Genomic DNA, 27,423 nt, shown 5'->3' with positions numbered 1-27,423 from the left:
TGTTCTTCTGTCCTTCAGTGGTTCAGGGGTTTCAGAGGACTGGTAGGGTTAGGGTTAGGGTTAGGGTTAGGGCTGCCGGGGTTTGTTCAGCAGCAGCCTTAACACTAACCCTAACCCATACCTCAGACCTACCTTAGGGAGGCCCTAATCCTAACCACCAGGGGGTGGTGGTGACCCTTTACAGACCAGGACCGTCTACTGTTCAGATCACAGGTTCAACTGGGACCACAGGTTCTCCAGCTGGGACCTACATATGTTTGTTTCAAACTGAAGGCAGTCAAAGAACATGGTTTCATGACTCCAGATCCAGAGGTGGATTTAAGGTCTGTATGAGGTCTGTCCAGGGTCTGTAAGTGGTCTGTGGGGGGGTCAGTAGATGGTCTCTGTTGGACCCCTCATCCTGGTCTTGGTGTTCCCGTCCAGGGTCTGCTGATGATGGGTGTGTTGTTCTGCTGCGGCGCCGGCTTCTTCATCCGTAGAAGGATGTACCCGTCCCCCCTGAGAGAAGAACCGGCCTTCAACGTGTCCTTCACCAGACACCCCGTCACCTCCCCAGGTACAAAACACAACTCCAGTTCCAGCTAACCCTAACCCTAAAACTTACCCCCTAACCTGTGGACTAACCTTAACCCCGTCCTTCAACTCCTTAACTCCGTCTTTCCTTCTTTGTCCAGTTTCGCAGCAGCCTGGCAGTATGGTGGGCTTTGGGGTCAATGGGATGACCGGGGACCCGGGGGTTCCCATGATCCACCCCGCCTACCCGGCCCAGCCTGGCTCCGCCCACATGATGATGAGCTCCTACCCTCCGCCTCCGTCCTACTGCAACCACCCACCCACCGCCCTACGAACAAATATTCCACAACAGCGACAAGAAGTAACGTCCACCACGGAAAGGACGAACGGACCTGGACTTTATGGACCAAGGATGATAAACATGGTGTTGAGTGAAAAAGAACCACAGAGGCAGAACCACAGAGGCAGAACCCCAGCAGAACCACAGAGGCAGAACCACAGCAGAACCACAGAGGCAGAACCACAGAGGAACCACAGCAGAACCACAGCTGAACCACAGAGGCAGAACCACAGGCAGAACCACAGCTGAACCACAGAGGCAGAACCACAGCTGAACAGAGGCAGAACCACAGAGGCAGAACCACAGCTGAACCACAGAGGCAGAGCAACAGAGGCAGAACCACAGAGGCAGAACCACAGCAGAACCACAGCTGAACCACAGAGGCAGAACCACAGCTGAACCACAGAGGCAGAACCACAGAGGCAGAACCACAGAGGCAGAACCACAGCTGAACCACAGAGGCAGAACCACAGAAGCAGAACCACAGCTGAACCACAGCAGAACCACAGAGGCAGAACCAGAACAGAGGCAGAACCACAGCAGAGCCACAGAGGCAGAACCACAGCAGAACCACAGAGGCAGAACCCCAGAAGAACCACAGAGGCAGAACCCCCAGCAGAACCACAGAGGCAGAACCACAGCAGAACCACAGAGGCAGAACCACAGAGCAGAACCACAGCAGAACTACAGAGGCAGAACCACAGAGGCAGAACCAGCAGAACCACAGCTGAACCACAGAGGCAGAACCACAGCTGAACCACAGAGGCAGAACCACAGCTGAACCACAGCAGAACCACAGAGGCAGAACCACAGCAGAACCACAGAGGCAGAACCACAGCTGAACCACAGAGGCAGAACCACAGCAGAACCACAGAGGCAGAACCACAGAGGCAGAACCACAGCAGAACCACAGAGGCAGAACCACAGCAGAACCACAGAGGCAGAACCACAGCGCACATGCGTTCATTCATTCATTCCTTCATGTTCACAGGTACCAGGGCAGTGGTGACCCAGGTCCACAGGTCTGGGTCTGGGTCCAGGTTTGGGTAGTAAAACCCTGACCCTGTTCCTAACCCTAATCCCTGACCTTACCCTGTTCCAGGGTTTCACACTGGGGGGGGGGGGGGGGGGGGGGGGGCTGGGTCCAGCTGGATGGCTCATGTCACTGCACTCACATGGGGGGGGGGGAGGCATCACAAATAAAGCACAGTATTAGGGTCAAAGGTCATCTGTTCAATCATGTCAATCTATGCAACAGATCCTGGGGCTGGTGGACCACGTAGACCATCTAGACTCTGTCCTGACCCACCTACCTGGGTTTATGCCCCCCCACATTATCACATCTCCATTGTCAATATGTAAATAAACTTCACTTCTGATAAAAAAATTGTTGTCACTGTTTTCCTCTGTTTCTGAAGCTGTAATCAGATGGGGGGGGGGGGTTGTGGGGGGGGTTAGGGGTGTGTGTGTGTGTGGGGGGGTCAGATGATCCTTTTGTGTCCACAGGCCTCATTACTGACTGTTCAAGTGGAACAACACCTGTGGAGTTTTTCTACTGTTGAGTCAAAGTTGTGGCTCCTTAAAGTTCAGATCCTGGTTCTGGTTCCTGTTCTGGTTCTGGTCCACAAGGAGGCGTTGACCGGTGGAAACAGAGAATCTCCAGAAGAAGATGCAGAGCTAAACAGATAATAAGGACACAGGGATGGATCTGTTGTTTTTCATATTAATGTTTGGGAGGTTTTTCATGTTTTCATGTTGGATGTGTTTATCAGTTAACGAGCGTTGATGGAGAATTCAGAAGAAAGACTGACCTTGACCTGCTCTGGGGATACTGGTTTTGGAACAGTAAAAGGGGACATTGTAGACTAAGGTGGTACAGATTTGGTGAATTAAAATCAGTGGAAGATCGGCAATAGCCCCAGTGGTCAAGAAGGACTGGGATTAGCCCAGGACCAGACAGATTCTGGACTGGGATTAGCCCAGACCAGAGAGATTCTGGACTGGATCTGCCCAGGACCAGAGAGATTCTGGACTGGATCTGCCCAGGAACAGAGATTCTGGACTGGGATTAGCCCAGGACCAGAGAGATTCTGGACTGGATCTGCCCGGGACCAGACAGATTCTGGACTGGATCTGCCCGGGACCAGAGAGATTCTGGACTGGATCTGCCCGGGACCAGAGAGATTCTGGACTGGATCTGCCCGGACCAGAGAGATTCTGGACTGGGATTAGCCCAGGACCAGAGAGATTCTGGACTGGATCTGCCCGGGACCAGACAGATTCTGGACTGGATCTGCCCAGGACCAGACAGATTCTGGACTGGATCTGTTACTTCGGCCGATTCTGAGAACAGGTGACAAATGGAACTAACCATGACAGAAAAGGAACTGAAACACGGTCCAAGTGTAAATCCGGTTCTTTGGGATCGGTTTGTGTGAGATGGTGAGTAGGCGGTCACAAAAAGTGCCAGGAAAAGAGGAAGGGAAGATTTGTAGAATGGGTCAAGAAAAAAATAAATAAATAAAGGAATGTTTGGGGAAGAGGACAGCCTTCTGCCAAACCTGTGAAGACTGACTCAGATATTTAATGAACACAGATATGGGTTTAAAACCAGCAAAAACAGATGGAGATAATGAAGGAAGGAGCTGTGGAATTAATGAGGAGGAAAAACGACCGAAAACTGAGCATTTGAGCGGAACTGTCAACAGACTGTCAGTGTTTCCTGAAGAACTAAACGCAACTGGAAAAGAACAAACCACAAGAGATGGACCAAAACAAAAGCCACAAAAAGAGGTTCAAAAAAAGCAAAACCAGACGAGCTAAAAGAGGTTAAAAAGAAGAAAAACCAGATGAGCAAAAAGAGGTTCAAAAAGAAGCAAAACCACGAGTTAAAGAGGTTCAAAAAGAAGCAAAACCACATGAGTTAAAAGAGGTTCAAAAAGAAGCAAAACCACGAGTTAAAAGAGGTTCAAAAAGAAGCAAAACCACGAGTTAAAAGAGGTTCAAAAAGAAGCAAAACCACGAGTTAAAAGAGGTTCAAAAAGAAGCAAAACCACGAGTTAAAGCAGGTTCAAAAAGAAGCAAAACCACGAGTTAAGAGGTTCAAAAAGAAGCAAAACCACATGAGTTAAAAGAGGTTCAAAAGAAGCAAAACCAGAGTTAAAAGAGGTTCAAAAAGAAGCAAAACCACGAGTTAAAAGAGGTTCAAAAAGAAGCAAAACCACATGATTAAAAGAGGTTCAAAAAGAAGCAAAACCACGAGTTAAAAGAGGTTCAAAAGAAGCAAAACCACGAGTTAAAAGAGGTTCAAAAGAAGCAAAACCACGAGTTAAAGCAGGTTCAAAAAGAAGCAAAACCACGAGTTAAAAGAGGTTCAAAAAGAAGCAAAACCACATGAGTTAAAAGAGGTTCAAAAAGAAGCAAAACCATGAGTTAAAAGAGGTTCAAAAAGAAGCAAAACCACATGAGTTAAAAGAGGTTCAAAAAGAAGCAAAACCACATGAGTTAAAAGAGGTTCAAAAGAAGCAAACCAGATGAGTTAAGAGGTTCAAAAAGAAGCAAAACCAGATGAGTTAAGAGAGGTTCAAAAAGAAGCAAAACCATGAGTTAAGAGAGGTTCAAAAAGAAGCAAAACCACGAGTTAAGAGGTTCAAAAAGAAGCAAAACCACGAGTTAAAAGAGGTTCAAAAAGAAGCAAAACCACATGAGTTAAAAGAGGTTCAAAAAGAAGCAAACCACGAGTTAAAAGAGGTTCAAAAAGAAGCAAAACCACATGAGTTAAAGAGGTTCAAAAAGAAGCAAAACCACATGAGTTAAAAGAGGTTCAAAAAGAAGCAAAACCACGAGTTAAAAGAGGTTCAAAAAGAAGCAAAACCACGAGTTAAAAGAGGTTCAAAAAGAAGCAAAACCACGAGTTAAAGCAGGTTCAAAAAGAAGCAAAACCACGAGTTAAAAGAGGTTCAAAAAGAAGCAAAACCACGAGTTAAAGCAGGTTCAAAAAGAAGCAAAACCACGATTAAGAGGTTCAAAAAGAAGCAAAACCACGAGTTAAAGCAGGTTCAAAAAGAAGCAAAACCACGAGTTAAAGCAGGTTCAAAAAGAAGCAAAACCACGAGTTAAAGCAGGTTCAAAAAGAAGCAAAACCATGAGTTAAAAGAGATTCAAAAGAAGCAAAACCACGAGTTAAAGCAGGTTCAAAAGAAGCAAAACCATGAGTTAAAAGAGATTCAAAAAGAAGCAAAACCAGATGATTAAAAGAGGTTCAAAAAGAAGCAAAACCACGAGGTTCAAAAAGAAGCAAAACCACGAGTTAAAAGAGGTTCAAAAAGAAGCAAAACCACGAGTTAAAAGAGGTTCAAAAAGAACCAAAACCACGAGTTAAAAGAGGTTCAAACAGCAGCAAAACCACATGAGTTAAAAGAGGTTCAAAAAGAAGCAAAACCAGATGAGTTAAAAGAGGTTCAAAAAGAACCAAAACCAGATGAGTTAAGAGGTTCAAAAAGAAGCAAAACCACATGAGTTAAAAGAGGTTCAAAAGAAGCAAAACCAGATGAGTTAAAGAGGTTCAAAAAGAAGCAAAACCAGATGAGTTAAGAGAGGTTCAAAAAGAAGCAAAACCAGATGAGTTAAGAGAGGTTCAAAAAGAAGCAAAACCAGATGAGTTAAGAGGTTCAAAAAGAAGCAAAACCAGATGAGCAACCTCAGCCCAGTCAGCACCAACAGTAGACTTAGAACCCAGACCACAGACCTAGAACCCAAACAAACCCATAGCTGTGCACTCACCACCACAGGCAAAAACAACACCACCAGACCCACCAGGCCCACCAGACCCACCAGGTCCACAGGTGTTTTCTGTCCAACCACAGTGGAAGCTCCTCTTCTCCTAAAATGACTCCCATTAAATACTCAAATCTGTTCAGTTGTTTTCATTTCATTGACTCCAAATGTGTTGGAACACGTTCGTCTCTCAGACCAGTTGGTTCAGAATCAGCTTTATCCCAAATCAGTGGACTGGATGTTGTTCACTTCTCCTTGGAGCTGTGGGCGGAGCTCGGCTGGGCCGGACACCGAGCTTCCGTGCGCCAATCGGAGGACGGGTCCGAAGGCTGAATGCGGTTTGATTGACAGCTGTTTTCAGATCTGCTCCTTCACTGACACAGTTCAGTTTAATACCATCACACATTCTACTGTGAAATCACAGAAACCAAATGAACTGTTCATTTACTGACCTGGAAGAAAACACAACCACTGGACTAACTGGTACACTGGACTGAAGGTACATGTTTACCTGTTTAGTTGGTTCGATAAGGAAACTGAGCATTTTCTGAAAAAGGAACGGAGGACGAGTTTATGTTTAAAGAACTGGACTATTTTTGATGTAAGCAACAATGAGCTTCAACTGTCTGAAAGACCAGCAGACGACACCGCCCACGACCAAAGAGCCGAGCAGAACACCCAAACAGCACCAGCAGCAGAGGGGACTATAGAGGGCCCACTGGTGGTGGTCCAGAGGGTACTACTGTAGACCAGCTCAGATCAGGACACACAACAAGCAATCGAATACTGAACCGTACAGCGACATATCGTTCACCGTTAGAAAATCTGGAACCTATGGGAGCCCAGGTCGGTACCTCAGCCCAGGGAAGGACACAAACTCCAGTACCACAGTCTGCACCGCTAGTAGGAACCCCCCAAGACTAGCACAGCAGGAAGGGGGGGACAGAGACAGGAGAGACTAGTGGAAGAGCTCAGAAGGACAATACAGGAGACATCAGGAGGGGCTGGAGGGGGTACGGACACTAATGCCATGTTTCCACTACGTGGTACCGACTCGACTCGACTCGGCCTATTTGCGTTTCCATTACGAAAAAGGACCTGGAATCTGGTAGCTGGTACTAGTTTTTGGTACCTCCTCCGTTGAGGTTCCAGGACTGGGGACCAGGTACTAAAGGTGACACTGTGTAAACACTGCAGACCTCTGATTGGTCAGTGTGTGTGTGCCCCGCCCTTTTCCAGTAAATCTGTCAGTAGGTGAATCCACATGATGACAGTCTGTAAAACTACACCATGGTTTGTCCAGGAGGTTCAGACGCAAACATTCAGCAGGAGTTTGACCAGACAACAGGCAACCAGTGAGTTTATCAGCAACTGTGAGCAGAGCACACAGAAGGAACGCACCGCATCGCTATGAGACCAGGGACTGGAAAGAGGGAGGATCTGGAATGGAAAGGGTCTGGAATAGGACCTGGTACCAGAGTGGAACCGGTCTGGAATAGGACCTGGTACCAGAGTGGAAAGGGTCTGGAATAGGACCTGGTACCAGAGTGGAGTCAAGTGGAGTTGAGCCGGTTCCACGTAGCAGATACGAGGCATACCAGAACCTGAAAGGGGCAAGTCCCTCTGAATCGTGACGACACCCCAGACTGCAGAAAGAACGGACTGGACAAGGTTCAAAAGAGTATGATGACAGAACAGGATAGGGACAGGACGGGTTCAAGAAGAGAGAAAGAACAGGGGAAGGACTGATGGACCTGAACCACCAGAGTGGATTGACAGCAGGTGTCTGTGATTACCGGACGGAGACACTCTGGGTTTGCGGGATTTCAAAGGCAGTTGGTCAGCAGCAGGGGGTGGAGCTTGTGTCTTGACACTGTGGGAAAAGAGCTGGGAGTCGTCTGTGGCTGTTTAGGGCCACCGGCGACGAAGACAGCGAGGATAGGGGGTTAACGGTTCCAGTGCTAGGGGGAGGCCGGATGCCACCTGTAGGATAGTAAGAATTGGGTTAGTAAAGTGCCAGGTCCAGCTGCTTCTCACCATTACCTTTGCTGGCGTACTGGGTGTGCCGCTGCTGCTCTACGCCATCGCTGCTGTCGGCGGGTTGGGTCCGCCGCCGCTCTTCGCCACTGCCTTTGCTAGACAGCATCCGCCACCGGCCGGGTCGGACCTGCGTCGCAATGAAGCCGTTTTCTCGGGGAGTTGGACGGCGCCTTAAACTCAGACCCCGGGGGGGAGGGGGGGTCTTGCCAAGTGTGGCGAGTTAAGTGCCGATTTATTTTATGCATCTTTGTGTGAGTGTATGTGTTTAATGGGGGGGGGGGGGGGGGGGGGGGGCCTTGTGGGACTGACGTGGGTTGCGGTGCTGAACAGGATGTGAAATAAAGCCAATGTGTAAGTGCAGTTCCTCCAGCAGAGGGGGCTAGTGTGTTGAATATGTGGAGAACCTGGGGCGGGCTGTGATGTGGAAGTGGGGGTAAAGGAGGGGCCTTCCAGGGTAGGAGGAAAGAACAGAGAACAGGAGGAAAGAACCAGAGAACAGGAGGAAAGAACCGAAGAACAGGAGGAAAGAACCAGAAGAACAGGAGGAAAGAACCAGGAGAACAGGAGGAAAGAACCAGAGAACAGGAGGAAAGAACCAGGAGAACAGGAGGGAAAGAACCAGAGAACAGGAGGAAAGAACCAGAAGAACAGGAGGAAAGAACCAGAGAACAGGAAGAAGAAAGAACCAGAGAACAGGAGGAAAGAACCAGAGAACAGGAGGAAAGAACCAGAGAACAGGAGGAAAGAACCAGAAGAACAGGAGGAAAGAACCAGAGAACAGGAGGAAAGAACCAGAAGAACAGGAGGAAAGAACCAGAGAACAGGAGGAAAGAACCAGAGAACAGGAGGAAAGAACCAGAAGAACAGGAGGAAAGAACCAGAGAACAGGAGGTAAGAACCAGGAGAACAGGAGGTAAGAACCAGAGAACAGGAGGAAAGAACCAGAAGAACAGAGGAAAGAACCAGAGAACAGGAGGAAAGAACCATGAGAACAGGAGGAAAGAACCAGAGAACAGGAGGAAAGAACCAGAAGAACAGGAGGAAAGAACCAGAGAACAGGAGGAAAGAACCAGAAGAACAGGAGGAAAGAACCAGAGAGGAAAGAACCAGAGAACAGGAGGAAAGAACCAGGAGAACAGGAGGAAAGAAACCGGACCAGATTGGTCAGATCCTTCATGATGTCACCATAACCACACCACACACTGCAGTTTGTCTGTGTTTTTGACAGACAAGTTTATTCAGGGGGAAGTCTGGGCATCCCTGCTTAGACTGTTACCCCCGCGACCCGGCCCGGATAAGCGGAAGAGAATGGATGGATGGATGGATGGATGGAAGTTTTATTCACATTTAATTGAATATTTAAAGTGAAAACATTCAGCGGGTCCAGGACCTGAAGTTCTGGGCCTCGAATCAGAACTTTGAACCAGAACTGATCCAATCAGAACCTTGGACCAGATGAAAGATACAAACACATAGAACTAAAAGGACACACCTACAAACACTGAGCATCACCACGGTAACAGCAAATCAGGCTCCCACAGCTAATTACAGTTAGCATTAGCATGCACAGGGCTGTAGCTACAGTCAGACCACACCCACATTACAGTCAGACCACACCCACATTACAGTCAGACAACACCCACATTTACAGACACACACATGCCATATTAAAGGCTAGGGCGTGTCCTTGTGTCAGTTTAAAGGCTGGGGGCGTGTCCTTGAGTCAGTGTAAAGGCTGGGGGCGTGTCCTTGTGTCCGTATCAGCGTAAAGGTTGGGGGCGTGTCCTTGTGTCCGCATTGGCGTAAAGGCTGAGGGCGTGTCCTTGTAAAGGCTGGGGGCGTGTCCTTGTGTCAGTGTAAAGGTTGGGGGCGTGTCCTTGTGTCCGTATCAGCGTAAAGGTTGGGGGCGTGTCCTTGTGTCCGCATCGGCGTAAAGGCTGAGGGCGTGTCCTTGTAAAGGCTGGGGGCGTGTCCTTGTAAAGGGTGGTGTGGTGGTGCTCCGAGGCCAAGCGTCTCTTCCACGGTTCAGACCACGCCCACCTCCTCATCATGTCACACCTGTGTCCAATTAGGGTCACAGTCTGATCCCAGGTCACCGAGGGTCAAAGGTCGAGCACAAAGAAACACCGTTCCAGTTTTAAACGGAGTCATGTCAGCGTCCAATCAGGTTGGATCAGTCCCACGTTAGCGTCCAATCAGGTTGGATCAGTCCACGTTAGCGTCCAATCAGGTTGGATCAGTCGTTAGTGTTAACATTAGCGTCCTCAGTCACTTCAGCCGCAGGTCAAAGTTCAAAGGCGGGAAAACAGGAAGCATCTGGATTGGCCAGCTTGACAGGAAGTGGATGGTCCCGCCCATACTGACAGGACAGGAAGACTGACATTAGACACATGACCCATAAGTACACAAGTCTGACCCCTGACCCTGACCCCTGTTCCAAACCCTGACCCTGAACCCTGTTCCAAACCCGACCCCTGTACCTAACCCTGACCCCTGAACCCTGTTCCAAACTGACCCCTGTACCTAACCCTGACCCCTGTTCCAAACCCTGACCCCTGACCCTGAACCCTGTTCCAAACCCGACCCTGTACCTAACCCTGACCCTGAACCCTGTTTCAAACCCTGACCCCTGTTCCAACCCTGACTCCTGAACCCAGTTCAAAACCCTGACCCCTGTTCCTAACCCTGACCCTGATCCCGGAGACAGAGTCTGCAGAACAGGTACTGGTCCTGGTCCACCAAGGGAAGAAACGCGTCAAAGCAATTTTAGTCAAAAAACAGAAGTACTTCAAAGAGAGAGTAGGGTCTGTCCGGGATCCGACACCCATGGGTTCCATAGTCCAGACACCACTCAGCAAACTGGAGGAAGGACAAGAGACCAGACCAAAGGGGGTTAAACCTGGTCTAAAGGTGGATTCAGAGGGTTGTAAGGGGTGGAAGTCAGTATTAAGGGGTGGAGATCGTTGTAAAGGGTGGAGGGGGTTATTAAGGGGTGGAGGTTGGTTGTAAGGGGTGGGACCAGTGCTGGGGTTACCTTGCAGGTGCGGTACAGGTACTTCTTATCCTGGGTGACCTTGTACAGAGACAGGAAGGCATAGCCGTTGCCGGCGTGTGCCGTGGCAAATGCCGTAGCCTTTCCCAGCAGACCCATCTGCCAAATGAGCTCTGCACACTCTGACGCCTCCTTCAGGTACTTGTCCTCCTTAAACACCTGCCAGGGTTAGGAGCAGGAACAGGGTAAGGGTTAGGAACAGGAACAAGGTTAGGATCAGGGTTAGAAACAGGAAACACAAAGAAATACAAACGAGAAACAGGAACAAGAAATACGAACAAGAAACCTGGTGGGGTTAGCGGACTGGGGTAAGTCTGACCTGGTGGGGTGTGTCCACACTAATGTGTGACTGATGCAATGTAGATCTGCACCACAAGGTGTCACTGTGCTTCTATGATTGATGCTTGGAGGGTTAGGGTTAGGGTTGGGGTTAGGGTTAGGGTCACTGTGGTCTCACCTTATATGCCATGATCAGCATATGGACCACAACTGGCGCTCCATGACACCAGTGGACCAGCCGGTCCGTCTCGTTGCTGAGGAGGAGGGGTAGTTTCCTGAGCGGAACCTCTTATGGCGCACATAGTCGATGCTGGGTCGGACCAGCTCGGATAGGAGGTCGGATGGACCCCGCACCGGGCTACAGAGGACACAGAGGCCAGACAGAGAAACATGTTCAGTCCAGTTAGTTCAGACTCCTGTCAGACACCACATACATCCCAGACCTTCAGAAGACAGGACAGGGACAGGACAAGGACACAGGGACAGGACAGGGACAGGACTTCCCGAAGCAGACTCAGGCCTGATGACCCAGGACGACCCAAGATCCCCTCTAGTACCTCCTCTTGCACCCCCTGTTGGACCCCTCACCTGCAGGAGCATGTAGTAGATGCCTGCGAGGCCGTGGGGGGCGCGCCGATGTACTGCTTGTTGTGCCATTGGTAGAGCAGAGGACAGCGCTCAGTCTTCTTCTGATCTGAGGACAGACTCTGCCCCGAGTCTAAGATGGACGACACACCTGCAGAAACCACAGAAGACGACACGTCCAACCAGAGATTATTAAAGGGGGGGGGGGGGACTAGGCCTGGGTATCATGACCAATTTCCATAATCAATCAATTTCGATTCATAAGGTTCTGAATCGATTAATCATGATTCGATTAGTTCCAATATTGATTTGATTCAGATTAATTGATTGATTCAGATAATTTAGTGATACCAAAGTACATTTTTGAGTTGTAACCTGATTATTGACCACCGCAGTCATGCAAACCATCAATACTGTGGTCAATAAGATATTAGAAAGGAAATAAATCTGACATTTGAGCAGAAGGAGCTGAATCTGCTGTGAAATAATGAACAGACACAAAACATGGCCATGTTCTACAGTGGATGAACGGACTTCTGCATCATCTGTATCTGTTTTATGGCTGGTGGCTTCTACTCAGGGGGGGGGGGGGGGGGGGTGTCGGACATTGTGTCTTTCCTCTTCCTCTAACTCCATACTCAGCCATAGGTGATAGTATGGATCTAAGTATTATTCCAACAACAGCTGGCTTGTGGACTCTTGGTAGAACCTCCATGGTTCCATTTCCTTCACACTGTGGTTTCAGTTTAAGGACAGGAGGAGCTCCAGCTCAGGGCTTTACTCCACCCTTCCTGCACCAGAGCCGTCACAAGCGAGACCAAGCGAGTCTTCCCCTGGGGTTCGCAGATGGAGAGCGGTCGTGCTTCTGCGTACTCTGGTCCTGCTCTGAAAAATCCATATCATCCACTAAATCGATTACGCAAAATACAAGAAATCGATCTAAGATCGATTAAATTTTTTTTTTACCCAGTCTAGAGTGGCGCGCATGGTGTGACAGACAGAAGGTCCAAACACCAGTCCAGGTTGGAAGGTCCAGAATGTTAATTATTATTGTTTTATTCTTGAACAGTGTCATTTGAACACAGTGTCACTGTTGGAAATAAGGAGGTCACAAAGTCAATGAAAAAATCAGTTTTATCTTGAACATCAATCTTTGAGAAAAATGAAATTTCTCATTTTCATGAACGAATGAAGAAAAATAAAATAGGTAGTTGTGTTTTAAAGTTGTGGTGTGGATCTGACTGAACAGACTGACACTGGAAGGACAAGAGTTAAAGTCAACACTGTGTGTGTGTGTGTCTGTGTGTGTGTGTGTGTGTGCTGTGTGTCTGTATATGCGTGTCTGTATGTGTGTCTGTATATGTGTGTGTGTGTCGTCTGTATATGGGTGTTGTGTCTGTATGTGTGTGTCTGTCTGTATATGGTGTCTGTTGTATATGTGTGTGTCTGTGTGTGTGTGTCTGTGTCTGTGTCTGTATGTGTGTGTCTGTGTGTATGTGTGTGTCTGTGTCTGTCTGTCTGTATATGTGTGTGTCTGTGTGTGTGTGTGTGTGTCTGTCTGTATATGTGTTGGTGTCTGTCTGTCTGTATATTGTGTGTGTGTGTGTCTGTCTGTGTGTGTCTGTATGTATGTGTCTGTCTGTATATGTGTGTGTGTGTCTGTATGTGTGTCTGTCTGTATATGTGTTGGTGTCTGTATGTGTGTGTCTGTATATGTGTGGTGTGTCTGTATGTGTGTATCTGTCTGTTATGTGTGTCTGTGTGTGTCTGTCTGGCTGTATATGCGGTCGTGTCTGTCTGTATGTGTGTGTCTGTGTCTGTCTGTCTGTATATGTGTGTGTCTGTGTGTGTGTGTCAGTAGTACCTTATGATGGTCTCTTGTCCACTGTGTCCTCTCCCATCTCCTTGTGATGTACAGCAGAGCGAACAGGAAACCAGCACGACCGTACAGCAGCTCATCTGGCTGTCTGAGTCTGGACTGAGCACGGACCGCTGCAGCGTGAGGAGCTGAACGCAACACAGAGAGAGGAGCTGAACGCAACACAGAGAGAGGAGCCCGAACGCGGCACAGAGAGAGGAGCCTGAACGCAACACAGAGAGAGGAGCCCGAACGCGGCACAGAGAGAGGAGCCTGAATGCAACACAGAGAGAGGAGCCCGAACGCGGCACAGAGAAAGGAGCCTGAACGCAACACAGAGAGAGGAGCCCGAACGCAACACAGAGAGGAGCCCGAACGCAACACAGAGAGAGGAGCCTGAACGCAACACAGAGAGAGGAGCCCGAACGCGGCACAGAGAGAGGAGCCCGAACGCAACACAGAGAGGAGCCTGAACGCAACACAGAGAGAGGAGCCTGAATGCAACACAGAGAGGAGCCCAAACGCAACACAGAGAGGAGCCTGAACGCAACACACAAAGCGGAGCCTGAACGCAACACAGAGAGAGGAGCCTGAACGCAACACAGAGAGGAACCTGAATGCAACACAGAGAGAGGAGCCTGAACGCAACACACAAAGCGGAGCCTGAAGCAACACAGAGAGAGGAGCCTGAACGCAACACACAAAGCGGAGCCCGAACGCGGCACAGAGAGAGGAGCCTGAATGCAACACAGAGAGGACCTGAACGCAACACACAGAGAGGAGCCTGAATGCAGAGAGAGGAGCCTGAACGCAACACACAGAGAGGAGCCTGAACGCAACACACAGAGAGAAGCCTGAACGCAACACACAGAGAGGAGCCTGAACGCAACACACAGAGAGGAGCCTGAACGCAACACACAGAGAGGAGCCTGAACGCAACACACAGAGAGAAGCCTGAATGCAGAGAGAGAGGAGCCTGAACGCAACATACAGAGGAGCCTGAACGCAACACACAGAGAGAAGCCTGAATGCAGAGAGAGGAGCCTGAACGCAACACACAGAGAGGAGCCTGAACGCAACACACAGAGAGGAGCCTGAATGCAGTGAGAGGAGCCTGAACGCAACACACAGAGAGGAGCCTGAACGCAACACACAGAGAGGAGCCTGAACGCAACACACAGAGAGGAGCCTGAACGCAACACAGAGAGAGGAGCCTGAACGCAACAACAGAGAGGAGCCCGAACGCAACACGCAGAGAGGAGCCTGAACGCAACACAGAAATGGTAACACTGGAGGAGCGGCAGCAGAACAGTTTTTACAGGCTGAACCCTAACCCTCTGAACCCTAACCCTGTTCCTAACCCTAACCCCTTAACCCTAACCCTACCCCTGTTCCTAACCCTAACCCCCTTAACCCTAACCCTACCCTGTTCCTAACCCTAACCCCCTTAACCTAACCCTAACCCCCTTAACCCTAACCCTATCCCTGTTCCTAACCCTAACCCCCTTAACCCTAACCCTACCCCTGTTCCTAACCCTAACCCCCTTAACCCTAACCCTACCCCTCACCTGCTGACACAGTCCTTGCTGTCGCTGCTGTTGTTCAGCCGGTGGTGGACCACTGCTCCCACTGCCAGTGGTCCTGCGTCCCCACACAGGAAGGTCACTTTTCGGCCATTCAGGATCCGCATGGCCCTCTTCACATAGTCCAGCGCCCTTTGCAGGTGTGAAGGCTCATGGGAAACCCGGTGCAGCTGTAGGTAGAGCACGGCAATGCCTGGAGGAGGAGAGGACCCACAGCTTTAAGAAACCTGGGATTGACTGCAAGGGAGTCAGCAGAGCAGGACTGGACTGGAGATACTGGACTGGACATACTGGACTGAAGTAACACTGGACTGGACTAGAGATACCGGACTGGAGTAATACTGGACTGGACAAGAGATACTGGACTAAACTGGAGTAATACTGGACTGTAGTAATACTGGACTGGTCTGGAGATACTGGACTGGAGTAATACTGGACTGGATTGGAGTAATACTGGACTGGACTGATGATGTCTTGTACATGCATGCCTCCACCCACAGTTTACGGTCACTGGACAGTGTGGATCATGGAGCTCTGAGGTTCATCAGCAATTTTAAATCTCTTTCCCATCATTGTCTGCTTTATGATCGTGTAGGATGGTCTTCTTTGTCGGCTCGCAGACTGAGTCACTGGCGTATTTAATTTACAAGTCTATTCTAGGTCTGCTCCCATCCTACCTTCAGACCTACATCGGTCGGAGAACCACAGACTCTTATAATCTGCATTCTCAGGATTTTTTCTTGTTGTCTGTTCCTAAAGTTAGAACTGAACGGGGGGAAAAAGGCCTTCAGGTTTTCGGCCCCATTCACCTGGAATGACGACAAAAAGACCTGAAACTGCAGGATCTGGTTTCGTTGGACACTTTTAAGAGGATGCTGTGTGACTTAGAGAGGGAGATACCTGTCTGCAGATGTCTTACCTGACGCACTTTGTCTACATTTCATGAGCACTTTTGAGTTGACTTTGGAAGGTTTGACTGTCTATGTGCTTTTTATGTATTCGTTTTATGTATGGAAGTCTGTCTGTAACTATTTAATGTACTGCTGCCCGTCTTGGCCAGGACACTCTTGAAAAAGAGATTCTTAATCTCAAAGAGGTTTTCCTGGTTAAATAAAGGTAACATAAAAAAAAAATAAAATAGATACTGGACTGGAGATACTGGACTGGACTAGAGATACTGGGCTGGACTGGAGTAATACATGATTTATATAGTACATATACAAGGTTTATGTAGTACTAACATGGGATTAAGTATAGTATTTATCTAAGATTTATGTAGTGTTTAGTCAGTATTTCTTCATTATTTCTGTAGTACTTCTGCAGTATTTCTGTAGTATTTCTCCTGTACTTGAGCTGTATTTCTGTAGTACTTCTGCAGTATTTCTATAGTTTTTTTTGCTCCATTTCTCTTGTACTTCAGCTGCATTTCCGCAGTATTTCTTCAGTATTTCTGTAGCACTTCTGCAGTATTTCTGTAGTACTTCTGCAGTATTTCTACAATATTTCTGCTGTACTTCTGCCAGTATTTCTGCAGTGCTTCTGTAGTATTTCTGCTGTACTTCTGTAGTATTTCTTGCTGTATTTCTTCAGTATTTCAGCTGTATTTACCTGTATTTCTGCCATGTTTCTACAGTAATTCTGCAGTACTTTTGCAGTATTTCTATAGTACTTCTGTAGTACTTCTGCTGTACTAGTATGCAGACAGACCTGTCCATCCAGTATAAGTGGAGAAGTCGTGTGGGTCGGCCGTCTTCAGACCTTCTTCCATCTGCTGAACCAGATCTTTAATCTTATTTTGGACTTTTTTCTGGAAAGCTGCACTGACCTAAACACAACAAAAAGAAGATTTATCAGACACATGGAAGACCACATCCAAACAAAGAAATACACAAATGAAACCAACACTGTGAGCACATTTATCAAACACAAAAAAGAAAGAAGAGGATTTTCAACAACTCATGTCCAGACAAGTTTTATCTGCCCAACAAATGAGTGAACACAGTGGAAGGACCACCCAGTCCAAGGTCAAGGTCAAGGTAAACTTTACTATCCCCCAGGGGAAATTTGTTCTACAGCCAGCAGTTTCACATGGACAACAAACCATACAATAAATAATCCATTAAAAACAATAGCACCAACATTATAAAGAATTATTCAGCAGAACAATAGCTGCCGGAAGCAAAGAATTCCTCATCCTATTGGTCCTACATTTAGGAATACTGTATCTGCGACCTGATGGAAGCAACCTGAACACATCATAAAGGAGATGACTGGGATCATCCAGGACTGACTGAGCCTTCTTCAGAGTCCACCTCTGGTACAACACAGTCACATCAGTGAGTGTGGTGCCAGCAATTTTGCTGCACACTTTAGTGATGCCCTGCAACCTGTTCCTATTTTTAAGGGTAAGCAGCCCATACCAGCTGATAAAAGAAAAGGTCAACATAGACTCAATAAAACAAGAATAAAACATTTTCATAAAAGTGTTATCCACTTTGAAAGTGCAAAGTTTACGGTAAAAATACATCCTCTGATGAGCCTTTTTACATACAGCATCCACCTGAGATTCAAAAGTTAGCCTGTGGCCCAGCACCATTCCCAGATATTCCTACTGCTGAACCACCTCAACAGCCTGTCCATTAATGATGACAGGAGAGAAGACTGCAGGATTCTTTCTAAAATCTACAGTCATCTCTTTGGTTTTAGACACATTCCACACTTAAAAGGATGTGCTACACCAGTCTGTGAATTCAGACACTACAGGGCCATGATCAGGATCATCATCCCTAAGAAGAGACACAATCACTGAGTCGTCTGCAAACTTGAGGACATGCCGCCCCGGGTCCAGTGCAAGGACCACCCCGTCCAACCAGTGGACCCTCAGTAATACTACCAAGAGTACTACCAAGAATACTACCCATATACTACTAATAATACTGTCAAGAATACTACCAAGTAGACTATCAAGAATTCTACCTAGAATACTGTCAGTATTACTACCAAGAATACTACCAATAATACTAATAATAATACTACCAAGAATACTGTCAAGAATACTACCACTAGGCTTGCACTAGCCTATCACCACATCACCATTGGCAATGCATTTTCCTGGTTGGTGAAGTTGTTTTCAACCCAAGTAGCCACAGTGGCCAAGGTATTTTTTTGCCAAATCAACCAACTTACATCTCTGATCGAAAATGTCCACGCGATAACCAAGGACAATAACAAATGCAGTCTCCATTACTGAAGAGCGCTGCCAAGAGCAATCCAACTCACCCGAACATTTCCAATTTTTTACGAATTCACACTTCACACGTCACTTGTGGGAAGTTACCGCTCGTTCATTTCATCATGTACAATATCTATTGAAAGCAAGAGCTGGTGAAGCAAAGGTAAGCCAGAATGTAAATTTATTTTAAAAAATTACATCAAGATAGGATGTATGGTGGAGATGCACCGATTTCGATACGAGTATCAGCTCCGATACTCAGTGTGTGTAGTCCGTTAAAAGTAATCTGATACAAATGCACTGATACCACTAAACTCTTTCCCTGCCAGAGCATTTTCCAGTGAGTGGTAGCCAGCGCCCAGCCTTTTTGGTCATTTTCACTAAGCTTGGGAGGATGACTGAAAATGTTGTGTTAGGAGTATGCTGAACACCAATACATCCAAAGAAAGACCAGAACTTCAACTTTTAAACACAAAAAACGATTTTATTCTATCTTAATTGTTTGTGAGATATAACATTTGAATATTGGTCATTTTCTGGAAAAAAATGAATTTTGAGCAAAAAACAGAGAAAAGTTGCTTTTTTTTTTTCAAAGATATTGATTTTCAAGATAAAACTGATTTCCTATTTACATTTTTGACTCTTCTTTACAACAGTAACACTGTATTCAAAATCACAAAATAAAATAACAACAACAACAATAATAGTAACAAACAGCTCTAAGATATCCCATCATTCCACAAAATGTTAGGGGAATCCACACCAAACTTTAGACCAAACATCTTCTAAAGCATCAGGTTCCTTCTAAACTTATCACATTTACATACATCAGTTATAAGTCTTCCACATATTAGTTTAGCTTTTTGATATAAACACTTCAGTATTCCTCATTTTCAAGAAAAAGAAGAAACAAATGCACTAAATACTGTAGATTTCTGGCCTTTCCTTGGCTGCACCACATCCTGCTGTTGGACCACCTGCTGTGTTTGATCTGTAAATAATTATATGGACATCTAGTTATTTATCTATGAATGAATATATGTATTTATTTATTTCATACCAAAGCCAGATCAGAGTGTCTTACCTGTGTCCTGCTGACATTATGGAGCTGAAACACATCTGTGTTGAATCTGTCCTCAGTCTGAATCTAACAGATGCAGAGTAGCTGTCCTTTGTCTTCTCCTACATCTGGTTGTCTGACTTCTCCTTGAACATCCTCTATAAATGTCTCTTTTCCTCTTCCTCCTGTCTGTCACTGTCTCTGCCCCCCCCCCCCAATCTCCGTGTCGGACCTGAGCCGATCAGTGTTTCCCGTGTTCCGTGTCCATCTCCCTTACCTTCTATTTCTCCGTTCCTGTCTCTAAATGGTTCTTCTGTAGCTCCATCATATATTGAATTGTCAAGACTCTGTCTCCATAATCATCTTTTAGGCTTTTGAAACTGCGCCACGGTTCCTACACAGTCTGCATTTCCTCATTCACAGTGACTGGCGCTGGATGTGTTGCCATGGGGTACGGTGATTCCAGTGCGAAAATGTTAACACCCGGTCCGTCATTTTTTCCAAAAAAGCTGCTTAATTGTTTGTTTATGGACTAAGGAAAGTAATTTACACGATCCGCAACAGCTTCAACTACAGTATAACAGTGAAAACACGGGATTGACGAAAATCTTGTCATTGGCGGGGAAAGAGTTAAATCCGTGTGACATTCCCAGTTCAGTGCAGCAGGTACGAGGAGGAGGAATAATGTGTGTGAGTGTGAAGAGTGTGGAGATGGAACCAAATAAATGAGGGTGATCAGAGTAAGGCTGACTGACAGTACCGTTCAGACACAGACAGATACAGACGCAGCCTTCTGTCTGTAATCTGACTACATTCATCTGTTTTCCAGCTGATGGAGGATGAGTACCCAGACAGAGAATACCAGCGGGAGTACAGAGCGGTGCGGACCGCCGCCAGCGGAAGTGAAAACCAAACCCGTCACTCATTTGTCTTTTCTCTTCCTGCTGAAGCTAAACTTTTAAACCTTACAGAGAAAACTCTAACATTAGTATCACAGTAGTGTTCCCTCTGTCGTCTACAGGTTTGGTATTACTGACTTTCTTCTTCCTCTTCTTCTCATTAAACTTTCCTCTTCTTCGTGGTATTTGTCCAGTATGGTTAATTCAGAGCGGCGCCCCCTGGTGGATTAATTGCCAAACGCTCATTCCAACACATTAAATGTCAGTAGCAGCACTTTGTTCCAGTCAGACTAATGACAACGACAATAAAGCACATTTACAAAAGGAACTAACAACTGGAATGGGATTATTAAGGACTAGGATCGATACTGGCAAGTAATCAAATGTAAGTACTCTTACTCGGTCTGGAAAAAGTGGTATCAATGCATCCCTAATGTATGGTATCATACTCAGAGGTTTCACTCTGAATTTTTGATGATCTGGATCCATGTTGTTGGAATGTTATGATCAGATCCCTCACTAGCCCAGTTATGATCCTTCACATCATCATTGCACCTCTTAATAAAGAAAGAAATTAATTTTTTGGAGAAATTTTGATTTGATTCTTTGATTATGAAAATTTGATTTTTTTTGTATGAAACTAAACCAGATTGAACATATTTTTAAGCTCAAAATGCACCAGAATGCAGGAAAAAGACTTCATTTTTCCCCAAATTTCCCAGGGGAGCTACACTCGTCGCTGCAGTCCACTACACGCCCCGCTGCAGGGACCCAGACTGGACCCAGACTGGACCCAGACTGGCTGTGGCTTTGTGTGGCTACACTCATTCTACTCATGTAGCCACAGTGGCTAGATCTTTCATTTTCCTAGTGCAAGCACAGTACCAAGAAAACTGCCAATAATTACCTCCGCCAAGGAGGTTCTGTTTTTGCCAGGGTTTGTTTGTCTGTTTGTTTGTCTGTCCGTTAGTGTGCAACATAACTCAAAAAGTTATGGACAGATTTTGATGAAATTTTCAGGGTTTGTTGGAAATGGGATAAGGAAGAAATGATTCAATTTTGGTGGTGATCGGGGTTGGGGGGGGCCCACGGGGGGGGGGGGGGGGGGGGGGGGCACTGATCAGCCTTGGCGGAGGTCTGTGCTCTCCGAGTGCTTCTAGTACTACTAATACTACTACCAAGAATACTACCAAGAATACTGCTAATAATACCTACTAATAATACTGCCAAGAATACTACTAAGAATACTGCCAATTATATTACTAATAATACTACCAAGAATACTGCCAATAATTCTACTAATAATACTACCAAGAGTACTGCCAATAATACTACTAATAATTAGAGCCCGACCGATTAATCTGCTGGCCGATTAATCGGGCCAATTATAGCGTATCACCAATTAATCAACATCAGCCAGTACGTAGCCGATATATTGACTTTTTTTGCTGCACGGAGATTCTGTCGCTCGTTGCTCCTGTGTGTGTGTGTGTGTGTGTGTGTGTGCTGCCCGGACAATAAGAGGAACTTTAAAGCGAGTTAGTTTCACTTTCACTCCTGCTCGGACAATGATGCTATCAGCCCTCCCCACACACTATCACATAATCACGGAGCTGCACCCCCCCCCCCCGCTTGCGCGCTCTGACAAGGATGGACCGCTAACCCCTCCACTCCGAAAATCACGGACCCCCCCCCCCCCATGAAGTATTCACCCCACACACCCCACACTAATAATACTACCAAGAATATTACCACGAATACTGCCAATAATACCACTAAAAATACTACCAATAATACTACCAATAACACTACTAATAATACTACCAAGCATACTATCAACACTACCAAGAATACTGTCAATAATACTACCAAGAATACTGCCAATAATACTACCAAGAATACTACTAACAATACTGCCAATAATACTACCAATGATACTACCAAGAATAGTGCCAATAATATTACCAATGATACTACCAAGAATCCAACCAAGAATACTGCCAATGATAGTACTAATAATACAACCAAGGATACTACCAAGAAAATAGCCAATAATACTACCGATTACACTACCAAGAATACTGCCAATAATAGTAATAATAATAATACTACTACCAAGAATACTGTCAATAATACTACCAATAATGCTACCAAAAATACTGCCAAGAATAGTACCAATAATACTACCAATTATACTACCAGAATAGTGCCAATAATACTAAAAATAATACTACCAAGAATACTGTCAATAATACTACCAATAATGCAACCAAAATACTACCAAGAATACTGCCAAGAATACTACCAATGATACTACCAAGAATAGTGCCAAGAATACTACCAATGATACTACCAAGAATACAACCAAGAATACCGCCAATGATAGTACTAATAATACTACCAAGAATAGTGCCAATAATACTACCAATTATACTACCAAGAATACTGCCAATAATACTAAAAAATAATACTACCAAGAATACTGTCAATAATACTACCAATAATGCTACCAAAAATACTGCCAAGAATACTGCCAAGAATACTACCAATGATACTACCAAGAATAGTGCCAATAATACTACCAATGATACGACCAAGAATACAACCAAGAATACTGCCAATGATACTACTAATAATACTACCAAGAATAGTGCCAATAATACAACCAATAATACTGCCAACAATAGTAATAATAATGCTACCAAGAATACTGCCAAGAATACTACCAATTATACTACCAAGAATACTGCCAATAATACTAATAATAATAATACCAAGAATACTGTCAATAATACTACCAATAACACTACCAAAAATACTACCAAGGATACTGCCAATAATACTACCAATAATGCTACCAAGAATACTGCCAAAAATACTACCAAGAATACTACTAGTAATACTGCCAATAATACTACTGGTAATACTACCGATAATACTACCAGGAATACTACCAAGAATACAACTAAGAATACTATCATACTGTATAAATAATATTATAAATAATACTATCTACTCTACTCGCTCTACTTCTAGTGAATATTCTGCAAAGGGCTAAGCTAACGCTAGCTCTACTTCTAGTGAATATTCTCGCTAAAACACCGTGCAGACCCCAGCTCTTACCTTTCCTTCTGCGTTCAGCGGCTCATTATCAGCCAGATCTGCTCCTGAGCTGGAGCCCACCACCCCCTGGTCCCAGTCCGGGTACGGGTTCGGGAAGGCCCGCTCCTCCATCTCCGCCTCTGAAGCCGTGATGAGCTTGAGCCGCTTGGACATGTTGTCTCCCATGGCTACGGCGGCGCGGAAGGGACAAAAGCCCTCAGACACACTGAACAGCCATGAAGAAATACACAAATAAATACATAAATAAAACACTGGACAGCCATGGATAAATACAGAAATATATAAATAAAACACTGGGCAGCCATAAATAAATCAATCAATCAATCAAACACTGCACATCCATCACAGTGAGTGGAGAAAAGGTGGTGAACAAATGCAGTTTGAAGGACCACATTCAAAGGCACCAGCAGCTGGAAATCTGTGTAAATCTGTGTAAATCTGTGTAAATATTTGTATAAATATGTGTAAATGTGTATAAATATGTGTAAATCTGTGTAAATATGTATAAATATGTGTAAATCTGTGTAAATATGTATAAATATGTGTAAATATTTGTATAAATATGTGTAAATGTGTATAAATGTGTAAATCTGTGTAAATATGTATAAATCTGTGTAAATCTGTGTAAATATGTATAAATATGTGTAAATATTTGTATAAATATGTGTAAATATGTGTAAATGTGTATAAATATGTGTAAATATGTATAAATATGTGTAAATATGTGTAAATCTGTGTAAATATGTATAAATATGTGTAAATCTGTGTAAATATGTATAAATATGTGTAAATATTTGTATAAATATGTGTAAATATGTGTAAATGTGTATAAATGTGTAAATCTGTGTAAATATGTATAAATATGTGTAAATATGTATAAATCTGTGTAAATATGTGTAAATGTGTATAAATATGTGTAAATGTGTATAAATCTGTGTAAATCTGTGTAAATATGTGTAAATGTGTATAAATCTGTGTAAATATGTGTAAATGTGTATAAATATGTGTAAATATGTGTAAATGTGTATAAATATGTGTAAATATGTGTAAATGTCTATAAATATGTGTAAATATGTGTAAATATGTATAAATCTGTGTAAATATGTGTAAATGTGTATAAATATGTGTAAATCTGTGTAAATGTGTATAAATCTGTGTAAATATGTGTAAATGTGTATAAATATGTGTAAATATGTGTAAATATGTATAAATCTGTGTAAATATGTGTAAAGGTGTATAAATCTGTGTAAATATGTGTAAATGTCTACAAATATGTGTAAATCTGTGTAAATGTGTATAAATCTGTGTAAATATGTATAAATCTGTGTAAATATGTGTAAATGTGTATAAATATGTGTAAATGTCTATAAATATGTGTAAATGTGTATAAATCTGTGTAAATGTGTATAAATATGTGTAAATGTCTATAAATATGTGTAAATGTGTATAAATCTGTGTAAATATGTATAAATCTGTGTAAATGTGTGTAAATGTGTATAAATATGTGTAAATGTGTATAAATATGTGTAAATGTGTATAAATCTGTGTAAATGTGTGTAAATCTGGTTTTGTTTGTGAACTACTGAACTAAACATAGGAGTTGTGTGTTTCTGCTCATTATTGCAGAAAAGACAGCGCTTACAGTTGAATTAATTTCATGGTAAAGAAAATATTCAGGCTGTGTGGTTTTGGTCGTTCCCCGCTCCTGCTCTGCCGTTATGTCACCTACAGATATTTTATTTTTTTCAAATTAAACTGGTCAAATCTTTTGGATTGTTGGTGAAATGTTTATTAGATGAGGGAATTTAATTTCACCTAGTTAATCATCAGGACAAAACGTTTTCTCTGTTAAAACTTTTAAAGTAAATTATTGGAATAATTGGATTCAGATGGACTGGGGCCGTTGAATCTAAAGGGTTTCAGTTCCAGACTGAAGGAGGGAAGTTCAGGGTCTGAAAGGCACCTGGACTGGACTGAGACCTGCGCAGAGGACCCAGCTGGACCCACAACCAGACCAGGACCCAGACCCAGATCCAGAACCAGACCTGGACCCACAACCAGACCCAGACCTGGACCCAGACCTGGACCCAGACCCAGAACCAGACCTGGACCAGAACCAGACTCAGATTCAGAACCAGAACCAGACCCAGACTCACAACCAGACCAGGACCCAGACCCACCTCAGTAGAACTGTCCATTCAACACAAAAACAAAAGGCCTGAACTGGACCCAGACCCAGACCCAGACCCACACCCAGACCCACCTCAGTAGAACGGTCCGCTCCGCTCTGCCTCTGGGTCTCCGTGGTCCCGGCTGTGGTCCCGGCTGTGGTCCCGGCTGTGTTTGTCCGTGTGCTTCCGGCAGGTCCTCCTCCGTCTCCCGGACAACACAGCGGTCAGAACCAGAGCCAGAACCAGAACCGGAGTGAACCCATGTGTCAGATCATCTCCTCCTGGTTCCTCCGCCGTCCCCTCCCCTCCTCAGCCGGATGTCTGCAGCCTCCTCCCGCTGTACGAGCGCCGGTACTGCCGTTACTGCTGCTGATGCTCAACAAATCAGAACCCCCTCCCCCTCCATCCATGCCCCTCCCCCTCCCCTTCTTCCCCTCCCCCTCCACTTCCTCCTCTCACTGCTCCTCTGCCTCCACTTCTCGTCAAGGACGACCCCCCCCCCCCCCGTAATATAATAAAAATCGGACCAGTGTCCCTGTATCTGACCGGCCAAATTCAAAACTGTGTTAAATGTATCCAGATCCATTTCTTCTGCCCCAGTTCTGTGTATTTATTCTATTACAGAAATAGTCCATGTTTTGCTCATATTCAATCACATCTGTACAAAATTCTAATTCACACTTGATATCATTGATACTGATTTATTGGATCAATCCACTTCCTATCTGTTAGAATGGGAACATTTGTCAAAGTGGCACCAAATCCAGAATCAGATCCGGATCCAAATAATTTCAGTACCTTGTGTCGACATCATCATACAGCAGCTGTACACCAAGTGTGAAGTCAATCACAACTGGAGTTTAGGAGAAAAAGATGATTGAAAGTTTTGTAACGGACAACAGATGACGACAGACGACGACAGACGACAACAAAGGACAACGACAGACGATGACGACAGACAACGACAAACAGACGACGACAACAGATGATGACAGATGACGACAGACGACAATAGGTTACGGCCTGTCGGCCGGCAGGATAATCAGAATTTATTTATCCCACCACGGGGACATTTTACAGTTAAACAACAAACAAGAGACAGAGAAGGGCAGGTAGAAAAAAAACACCAGTGAAAATAAAAACACAAAGAAAAAAAGAAGACATCTGGTATTTATAGACATATTTATATAAAGAAAAAGTTGGATTGGATATGAAAATATTATGAACATATTTACATCGTCATGGCTACACATGTAGATGGTGTGATGGGGACGTGTGTGTGTGTGTGTGTGTGGGGGGCACTGGGGAACTGTTCTGTAGTCTGATGGCTGTGAGACGAAGGACCTGTGGAACACTGTGGGGTGGGAGGGGCCACCACCGTCACTCCCATCACCATCACTCCAACACTCGTCCTTTGCACACCGGTACCCAGTAGTACCCAGTAGTACCCAGAAGTACCCAGTGATACCTGGTAGTACCCAGACGTACCAGTAGCACCTGGTAGTACCCAGTAGCACATGGTAGTACCCAGAAGTACCCAGTAGCACCTGGTAGTACCCAGTAGGCAAGGGTAATTTATTTCTACAGCACCATTCATTCACAAGGCAATCCAAAGTGCTTTACAAAGGTAGTAGTACCCCATAGTACTCTACAGTGCCCTGTAGTACCCTGTAGTACCCCATAGTACTCTGCAGTGCCCTGTAGTACCCTGTAGTACCCCATAGTACTCTGCAGTGCCCTGTAGTACCCTGTAGTACCCCATAGTACTCTGTAGTACCCTGTAGTACTCTGCAGTACCCTGTAGTACCCTGCAGTACCCTGTAGTACTCTGCAGTACCCTGTAGTACCCTGCAGTACCCTGTAGTACTCTGCAGTACCCTGTAGTACCCTGCAGTACCCTGTAGTACTCTGC

The 27,423-nt window shown here is 45.2% G+C and overlaps 2 protein-coding genes and 1 pseudogene across 2 annotated transcripts in view; 1 reads left to right on the top strand and 2 right to left on the bottom strand.

Annotated features, from left to right (window-relative positions):
• Positions 1 to 294: 294 nt before the first annotated feature.
• LOC115416250 (uncharacterized) lies at positions 295 to 3,085 on the top strand. Its single transcript, XM_030129998.1, has 4 exons — positions 295 to 312; positions 424 to 556; positions 675 to 1,036; positions 2,753 to 3,085. The coding sequence occupies exons 1-4, from the start codon at positions 295 to 297 to the stop codon at positions 3,083 to 3,085; spliced, it is 846 nt and encodes a 281-aa protein (XP_029985858.1).
• Positions 3,086 to 10,435: 7,350 nt separating this feature from the next.
• On the bottom strand, positions 10,436 to 25,680 carry LOC115416249 (lanC-like protein 2; annotated as a pseudogene).
• The window catches only part of LOC115416245 (TGF-beta receptor type-1-like), a 40,588-nt gene continuing 34,868 nt past the window's right edge, over positions 21,704 to 27,423 (bottom strand). The window contains exon 10 of the mRNA XM_030129993.1: positions 21,704 to 21,723. The gene's annotated coding sequence lies outside the window, so the exon portion shown is untranslated. The remainder of the gene's footprint in view (positions 21,724 to 27,423) is intronic.

Source organism: Sphaeramia orbicularis, unplaced genomic scaffold (genome assembly GCF_902148855.1).
Source record: "Sphaeramia orbicularis unplaced genomic scaffold, fSphaOr1.1, whole genome shotgun sequence".
Classification (NCBI taxonomy): Eukaryota; Metazoa; Chordata; class Actinopteri; order Kurtiformes; family Apogonidae; genus Sphaeramia; species Sphaeramia orbicularis.
Note: the sequence above shows the minus strand (reverse complement) of the source record. Positions and strands in the feature narration are given on the sequence as shown.

Excerpts from the sequence above, each read along its gene's own strand:
- LOC115416250 (XM_030129998.1), top strand. Across the intron at positions 557-674 it reads ACACCCCGTCACCTCCCCAG|TTTCGCAGCAGCCTGGCAGT; the intron begins GTACAAAACACA and ends TTCTTTGTCCAG. Across the intron at positions 1,037-2,752 it reads GAACCACAGAGGCAGAACCA|TGGAAGATCGGCAATAGCCC; the intron begins CAGAGGAACCAC and ends AATTAAAATCAG.